Source organism: Drosophila innubila (genome assembly GCF_004354385.1).
Source record: "Drosophila innubila isolate TH190305 chromosome 2L unlocalized genomic scaffold, UK_Dinn_1.0 4_B_2L, whole genome shotgun sequence".
Classification (NCBI taxonomy): Eukaryota; Metazoa; Arthropoda; class Insecta; order Diptera; family Drosophilidae; genus Drosophila; species Drosophila innubila.
In genome coordinates, this window is record NW_022995372.1 from 11192695 (window position 1) to 11202254 (window position 9560).

At 37.9% G+C, this 9560-nt stretch overlaps 1 protein-coding gene across 1 annotated transcript; it reads right to left on the reverse strand.

Annotated features, from left to right (window-relative positions):
* Window positions 1-3036: 3036 nt before the first annotated feature.
* LOC117781969 lies at window positions 3037-7131 on the reverse strand. Its single transcript, XM_034618866.1, has one exon. It carries the CDS (start codon window positions 6105-6107, stop codon window positions 3318-3320), a length of 2790 nt encoding a protein of 929 aa, XP_034474757.1. The 5' UTR covers window positions 6108-7131; the 3' UTR covers window positions 3037-3317.
* Window positions 7132-9560: the final 2429 nt, after the last annotated feature.

Here is a 9560-nt window from a genome sequence, read left to right on the forward strand (position 1 = left end):
CTTTAATACGGAATATTTTTAAAGTAACAACATCAGGTTGATTGTTTCATAAAAATTAAAGTTCGAAAATGTATAGCAACCTTTTTAGAGCAAAAGAGTGTTATAATTAGGTCGAGAAATAAAGTCAGGAATTTATGTATGTAGGCACTTCAGTTCAATAAAAGAATAGAGTTACGTTTAATTCAAATCAAGAGATTAATTTTTAATTTAGATACAGATTTTTAGTTGATCCCTTAACTAGAAATAAAATGTAATACCAGTTCTTTTTATTAGTATTGCTTATTTTTAGTTCATATTCAAATATTCAATGATTACGACTCCTACTTTTTGGCAGGGAACTTCATGTAAAGCTTTAAATTGTTTGAAATTATTATATCTGATGCTGATGTTTCCGAAATTTAATCTCTTTACATAGTATATTAATAAAGGCTAAAAGTATTACGTATACGTAATTTGAACCGCATGAGTATCACAACTTTGGCGTGATAAAGAAAACGTTTGAATCGATTAACATATCGATTTATATAGTGAAATATTGTGGGAGTGTGTGTAGAGAGTGGAGAATGGGAGGGGATTAGCATATATGTATAATTGGCGATTAGACGATTGGCCCTAATATTCCAAACGCTAAAATGGTTAACAACAAAAACGCAGCAGCAGCTTTCAGCTTTCGGCTTTGGGCCAACAGCAGCAACAGCAGCATTTGAATTCGATTGTCTATTGACTCTCTGCATCTCTCTCTCTCTCTCTCTCTCTCTCTCTCTCTATTTCTGTGTCTGTCTCTTGGTTAATTGGGTCACCGTCCTCTTTTGCCCTCGAATACTTACCTTTCTGGTTGGGCTGTGAAAATAATGACAACGCAATGTGCTTTTGTTTATATATATTGATATATATATGTTTTATATATATTTCCTTTTCTTTTGTTCTTCATCATTCTTCATTCAGTTGTCTCTTTCAATGCATTCAATGCTTTGCCTTTGTCTCGTTTTCCATACATTTTTTTTTAAGTACATACATCTATAAACTATTTTTATATTATTATTTATATTAATATGTAGATTATATATAACTATATTATACAATACAATTAGTATAACTTAAATGTTAAGAAAACTTTCTTTTTTTTATGTCGGGATACACTTTTCATTAATTTTCCACATTCTTCTCGTTTAATTTAGATTCAAAGAAATTAAAGTCTTTGGTTTTCCTTAAAAATACAATTATTCCATTTGTGTTTTCATTTCGATTTCCTTCGAATTTTCTTTTTTTTTTTATTTGTTTGCTGTTTGGGCTTAATATCTGTGGACACATTATTTAAATTGTCATTCGTATATTTCTCTTTCTTCGAGTGATGTGACTGGATATGTGTGTGTGTGTGTCGATATGAGTGTATGTTGTGTTCTGCAATTTACATATGTTTACTTTCGTATGAATCGATAAATATATTTGTTTTTGTGTACAATTTCTTTTTTTTCTTTCAATTTCTTTATCTCTATTACCATTGTTATTGTTGAGATTCCTAAAGTTTAATGCCAAATGACTGTGTATTTTTTAGCTAACAGTTTTTTTGATATTTTATATAATACTTCGGGCGAGCTTTAGCTTAACTTCTCATTTTATCTTTAACTGAGACAGAATTGTAAAATTAAATTTCGTTTGCTGTCATGTTAAATGATTTAAAATGCAAATATCGAATTAAATTCTATATTTACTTGATATCTATTTTACAAAATATTAAAATCAGTTTCTGTTGAGAAAATTGTAATCAATATTTACTGGTCATAAAAGGAAAGTAAATAGAATAAAATTATATAAATTAAATAATTCTAACTAGTTGAGTTCTGTTCTCTGCTTTTATTTGAATTATTGCTGCCTTTGTTCTCTTTTCACTTACTTATGTAGCAATTTTAATTTTACCTTTTTCCCCATTTATGATTCTATAAGTTACTGGCCACGTTCACAATTAAACTGATATTTAATATTGTTGCAATTTTTATGAATAAAATCTGTTCCCAATTTCACATTTCCGTTCATTTTTCAGAAGTCTTTGAAACGTTTGCAATATTTTAGATTTTAATAAATTAAGTGTAAATATATTTTCTTATTAACTTAAATCAGACTAGAGTTCTCAATTTTAAGCAATTTTTTATAGTATAATGAAGTAAATTTGACAAATTGAATTTAAAAGATTTTTTACTGCTCCAAGAACTTTGGTAGTAATATCAAAAGCTCTGCTTCTTAAAAACATCTGTTTATGTTTATAATTGTGAATTAAAAATTTATATTTGAATGCGCTTATAAAAAGACTGGAATTGTTGCAGTAGTAAGTATTTCTCTGTGAAATTTAGTATAAATGAATATTGGGAACAGACCTATTTATTGTTGATATCTAAGTATATACACAGAAGACACACAATTAGTTAATCTTTAGTTATATTCCATTTCTTAGTTATGTTTTACATTGAAGTTAGTTTTGTTTATCTTTCTCTCTTTCTATCTCTATCGCTGTCTCAATCTCTAAATTGTTCTCTGTGTTACGGATTGTTTAGGAAGTTTTGAGAATTGAAGTTTAATATATAGTTTCCAACGACTTACATTTGCGTCTGTTTGAGAATGGGGAATTTCTTTGTAATATTGGCATTAATGCATAAGGTTTAAACTTACATACACAATCACACAAGCACACTCTCACTCATACATACACAAAGTTACAGTTACAGTTAGATTATTGACATTTACATTGTGGTAATTGCTGACTTTTAAGTTTGTTTGTTTCTTGTTTTTGTTAATTGTTTTATTTATTTAGATTGTTAATTGATTTTTTCATAATGCGGGGATTTGCGAGAGTTGACATTTAGGTATGTACATCTATATTCTTAGGGTTGTCTAGTTAGTTGTTTGTTGTAGATAGTTGGTATGTTTAGTTTGTTTGTCGTATCTATTGACTTTATGCCTAAAAGTATACTTTCCATTTAAATGTATTTGTTGCATTTGCTGTAATTTTTTATTTTTTTTATATTTTTCTTATTGTTTTTTTAATGTTTTGTTTACGCTTTGCTTTTATCTCATTGAAAATTCTTATTATCATCATTAGCATTATATCTTTTAATCAGACACGTATCACAAACAGTTTTTGCTTGCACAAAAATTTGTTTTTTTTTTTCGCCACAAATTCGCTTGAATTACTCGCGAATTTCCCTTACGAAAATTACAATAATTTTTCTTGTAGTTATTTGTTATTTTTTTTTTTTTTTGTTAAGTTTAGTCAGTTCTGCTTGAGGGAGGGGAAAGGGATAAGAATGAAAAAGTGTTGGGACTTAGACATCTGTGCCACAACCCTCCTGATAGCCCTCGTCTGGGGAGTTGCGACTGCTGCTTATTAACGCCCTTTTCAATGCGGTTACGGGCGGCAGGACGGGCACGCCCCCCTTTTGCCACACCCGTATCGTCTTGGCATTCACGGGTTGCCCATTGGCCAATATGGAGCAGGAACTGGAAGTGGTTGCTGCCATCGCTGATGCTGAGATTTGTTTGGCTGGCGTGGGAGATGAACTGGCCGAGGCATTGCTATTGCTGCTGCTGCCACCACCGCCACCACCGCCACCACGGCTACCACCGCCGCCCCCTGCATCGTGTAGGCGTGGCAGGGTGCGGCTACTGAAGTGTGGACTCGAACTGGAGCTATGATGATGCTGTTGCTGCTGCTGCTGTTGCTGATGATGATGATTGAGCGTAGTTGTGAGCTGTTGTTGCAACTGTTGCAACGGATGCATTTGCAGCTGATGATTATGTTGATGCTCGGCGCCGGGAACCAGCGGCAAACCATAATCATTGGGATAGCCAGATCCGGATCCAGATCCAGAACCACTCGATAAATTCGTGGTGGCTGTGGATGTGGTCGAGGCTGCAGCTGCACCACTCTGAGCTGCCCCACTGTGTTGCAGGTGTGTCCGGGGAAAAGTCTTGCTGAAATAATCGCTGGCCGCAGTGCGCTCGTGAAGATCATACAGTTGAGTGGAGTCAATGATGGGCGTCTTGTCCGTATAGCGTTTCATGAAAAGATCATCCGCCGAGCTGGCGGCCGTGTGCTCCCACAAACCGGATGGATACAGGGAGTCACAGCCATTGGCGCGACTGTACTCACCGCTGCCACCGCCAACCAATTCGTTGCCCAACATGGCCGGCAGCTTGAGATCGGCAAACTCATCGCTGCCAAATCGTTTGGTATCATTTATCAAGTCCGGATTGTTGCCGTGTCCCGTTGAGGCGCTGGGCGAGATGAAGCAGGAAGCGGTGGAAAGGACACTGCCGGCATTGTCATAGCATTGATTGGAATAGGCGATGTCTGTGAGGCGTGGTGGTTTCTGGACAGGATTCGCATTTGCATTTGTATTCGCATACGTTGAGCTGGAGGACCTTCCTCCTCCTCCTCCTCCTCCACCTCCACCTCCTGCCCCTTCGCCTCCACCTCCGTTGCCATTGCTGCCCTTGCGCTCCAAGGTGCTGACGCCTCCAGAGTTGCAACCATCAATACAATTGGCCACTGCACCATTGGCTATAACGATGCCAGCAATGCTGCCATTGCCCGTTGCCGGCTGCGTTTTGTTCGTTATGGAATTCTGATGATTCACCGAGGTGATGACCTCCATGTGGTTCGGTGTCTTGCTGTCCACATACGGCTGACGCTTCACCCGCAGCAACAGGCACATGATGGCCGCCAAGGCGAACACGATGAGTGCGACCAATGCTGCACTGAGTCCAACAATCTGTCCACTGCCCAGGGATGCCATGCCCGCCGCCCTCATGCTCACATGGAGCGTGAAGTTCGCCTCGGCGCTGCCCGCCCGATTCTCGGCAACGCAATAAAACTCACTGGAATCCGTTTCCTGGGCATTGGTTAGGACGAGTCTGGAGCGCTTCTCGAATCCTCGCTCCAGCTGCTCGAACATATGGACACGCTGATAGGCGCTAAAGGCGCTATTGTTGGCCAACTGACGACCATTCCAATACCAATGGATACTGGCAGCGGGAACTGCGCTTGCGCGGCATGTAATTGAGGCATTCTCCCCCATTGAGGTCTCCACGTAGTGGGAGATGGGCAACATTTCGGGACGACAGGCGAAGTCATCCACATGGAGTTCCGCAAAGCTGCGATCGATGATCCTTTCAGGTCCGCCGGCACACACGGGTGCCACAGGATATGGTATATTCCTTTGCATCAGCCAGATTTTGGCATCCCTTAAACGGCAATCACATAACCAGGGATTATCATGCAACTCAATTCCATGCAGGCGACTCAATGTCTCAATTGTCTTGGGCAACAGTTCGCTGAGCTTGTTGCCATTGAGACGGAGTGTGGTTAATCCCTGAAGGCCAATAAATGCCTGAGTCGAGATGGTTTGTATATCGCAATGGGAGAGATCGAGTTTATTTAAAGATGGCGTGCTTCCAAATGCCTTCGGCTCGATCTTGTGAATGTGATTGGAGGCGAGGGTCAGTTCCCTTAGGGAGGAAACGTAACTCAGGGCCAAACTTGGCACATTGACCAGCAGATTATGTGATAGATCCAACTCCACCAGGTTCGTCAATCCTTTGAAGGTTTCCCTTTGAATCTCGCCAATTCGACAATTTCGCAAATAGAGTTTTTGCAGATTCAGAAGATTCGCCCGGATGAACTGTTCGTTGGATAGAGTCTGCAGTTTATTGCCGGACATGTCCAGGACCTGTGTGCTGGGATCAATGTTGTCGGGTATTTGGATGAGCTGACGATCGATGCATTCCACAGTTTGTTTGCCGCCCTTCCATTTGCAAGCGCAGACTGTTTGACAGCTGCTCAATTGCTGGACAGGATTGTCCAGGTCGCTGGCAGGATAATATAGTGAAGGAGGTCCTGGCGATGCAGCCACATAACCATCATCTGTCATGGGCTGACTATCGGCTATGGGATACACCTCATTCTGTGATGATTTCGATGAGGAAATGGAACTGGAACCGGAACCGGAACTGGAACTGGAACCAACTCCATGCGCATAGCTGTAGCGACTGGCCAACAGAGAGCTGGGCAGGATTAGGAGCAGGAGTAGCATCATCATTCTCATATGAATCATGTTTGTGTGTGTGTGTGTGTGTACAAAACTGATAAGGTTGTGGTAAGCGTGCTTCAGGCCATGCCAAACTGGCTAAGAGCTGATATGCCACGTTGGGAGTCCTTTATTTTTATTTCGGTTTTTTTAATTATGATAATAGTGCAAACTTCCGTGCGGATTCAGCGTCAAATGAATTTATTATATATTGGTCAAGCGGAAAATTGATTAATTGCTCAGTTTTTCGCGCTGTTCTCGTTGTTGTTGTTGTTGTGCTTGTTGTTATTGTTGTAAATATTTTCATGTTTTGGCGTAATTAGCGGCGCCTGACTCGACGTTATTTATAGGAGCCGACCAGATGATAATCGTTTTTCTTTCTCCCGAAAAAAAACAACAACACATACACACAGCCACAGACAGAAAAGCGAAATTTTTACGCAACTGGCAAGCTACAATTTTTCCTTTTCTTAATATTGCTTTCGCTATTTTTCTTTATATTTTGTTCACTTTTTTTTTGGTTAGCGAGTTTTGCCACGCAAAGCTTTAATTTTCATCGCGTTTTCGTATTTTTCTCTGCTTTTCCTTTTCTTTTATTTTTGTGTATTTTTTATATTTTTATTTTTGTTACGTCTTGTGCGTTTTGACCTCGTGGCCAGCAATCACAACAGCGTTAGAACCGTTGGACGGGACGTTGAATCTATTTTGGCCGTTGTTCCAAGTTACACAAATTCGCGAGGACGAAGAAAACACACGAAACTTCACGATGTTAACTCGTCGAAGTGAAGGGGTGAAGGTTGGAGGGTGGTTTGTTGGCGTGCGAGGTTCGCGTGATGAGTTTATATATTTGATATCACTCGCTTTTTAGATATGCACATTGATTTTTAACTGTTTCACTTTGACATCATTATTATCATGATTGAGCAACTTGATTATTAGCATTGCAATAATGATTTCACATGTGCTTCACATTTCGGATAACGAAGTCACACTGTGCATACACGTTTTAACGACGCCGACCCAACCAACCGCTCGGCAGCAATCATCGACTTAAACTGAGCGACGAGCTGCTCAGCTGCATTGGCAAAAGCGAAAGCCCATCATCGTAGGGCAAAGCCAAAGCCAGCAGAGCGACGGCGTCTGCTCGTTTCGTGCTCGTTCGACTGCTTCGGCTGAGTACTCGTGTGCGTCGTTTCGGCGTCGTGTTGAATGCTGCTTATGGATGAATGGTGAGCGGAGGGTGACTGCCGCTGAGGTGCAGCGGGTGGGAGTTACTTTGCGCTCTCTCTGCCCTTTGTGTTCCTTTTGTTACATGCTCTTAGCTGCAGCTTATGTTGCCTTAACCGTTTCAGCATAGCAGCATGTTGCTAGCAACTTGCTCTGAGCATATCAACATCTCATTGAACTTAAATCTTTGATTTATATGATTATGATTGCATAGATGCTAACAGTTTTTTTTGAATAATAAATGTAATTATTATAGTTAATATTAATGATAATAAAAAATAGACATTCTTTTATTTATAAAATTACAGTATAATAATACAATTTAAAATCTGGCTATGCTCGACAAATGCAATAAAAAAAAAATGAATATAACAGCCAAACCTGCTTGTAAAGAGCTTGCGAGGTATTAAATATCAATGCAGTTATTGATGTTTATTATTAAATGTTTAAAATTCATGATTTTCAAATAATGGAATATCTGTATCATTTAATTGATTTGAATATTGAATTAAATATTTGTGTTGGAACAAAAAAGAAAGGTATTATTTTATGAAAATTTTTAATGATTTATTTAAATACTTTTTTTTTGTTAGTGTAACAATATAAGCTGCTTAAAAATGCTGCTGGTTTGAATAAAATATTATTACATATCAGGGAATAACACCGGAACCGTTAACCGAAACTAACCATTTGATTTTTAGTACCGGAACTGAAACCGTAGCTGAATGAAAATTCTCTGTCAAGAACCGAATACCGAAACGTTTGTACAGGTACGGTTGTGGTAAAGTTGCTAGGTCAAAGAGTTGTCCAACTTCCAACTGTCATAACTTGATCAAAACTGAACCGATTTTCAAGCTGAATGTCATTTTGATCATGATTTGTAAATTCATTTTGCATTTAAATTTTATTGAATTCTTAAAAAAAAATATTTTCCTCTAGATTCTACCAGATATTGATTTCGATGCTAAGGGTCCAACAATTGAAATTTTGAAAATTTAAAATTTTAATCTCAAGTTTTCCCTTTTAATCAACTTCTTATATCGTTATTAGTATTAACCAATCCTTTAAACTTGATTCTGAGACCTTTAATTTTTTTGTACTTAATCATGCCAAATTTAACAAAAATTTGGACTTGTAAAGTGGATAAATCCGAATTCTAACCAACTTCAAACTGTCATAACTTGATCAAAACTGAACCGATTTTCAAGCGGAATGTCACTTGGATCATAATGTGGCCTCTAAAGACATTCTGCATTCAAATATTTTTAAATTCGTTTAAACAATTTTTTTGTCCTAGGTCTGTTTATTTTGATGTCATATTAATTATAAAATTACATCTTAAATTTTAAAATGTTTCAAAATTGATTTGTTGTACCGTTACGTACCGGTACTGATACCGAAACCGAAAGAAAAAACTGAAATAGAACCTTTTACTGAAATAGTTATTTTGGGGAGTACCGGAACCGAAACCTATATTTGAATCGGTTTGATTCACTGTAACATATTATTTTTGATTTATTATTTTCAATATCCACTTTGATTTGTAATTATTCTGTTGCTTAAATAAGTAGTAACAATAACAATTTTTTTAGTCAAATCTTCAATTGTAATTATTAGCACCTGTAGAAACTTAATTAAATATGTCTGTTTTTTCCGCAGTTTGTCGGTTCATTATAATGATCAGATGTTGGCTTATACAACGATAACGATAATGAACTGAATGATCTTGTGAAATTTGAATGAGTAAACAACAAAAGCAATCAGCGAGTCTTCTGTTTCCTCTGTTTCGCCAAGTAATTCTTAACGTGTTGTTTAAGCTCTTATTGCCAGAACGACGGACAGACTAATAGACAGAAGGAAAGACTGACGGAAAGACAGACAAAGTGCCAGACTGACCCAAGCGACCTACTCAAGCATAAAGAAGAACCTAAAATAAATAAACATGAAAAAGTTCTTTGGTCGTGAGACGAAATCTGAGACGTAGAGAGAGGGAAACAGAGTATGAGAGAGAGATAGAGTGGGGAAGAGTGGAAGACGAAGAGCGACAGCTCTCAGTTCAGTCTTTGGCGAGGTAATTCGTATTTTGACTGAATGAGTCATATCCGCCAGATACACAGGCAAAAGATATGAATACGAATATATTAGTGTGATTGTGAATGAATAGTTGCATTCATTGTGTTCAACGTGTGCAGAATTTCATAACATCATGATTTTTAGCAGAAATACCAAGCCAAAGGCCACGATTCAAGATCA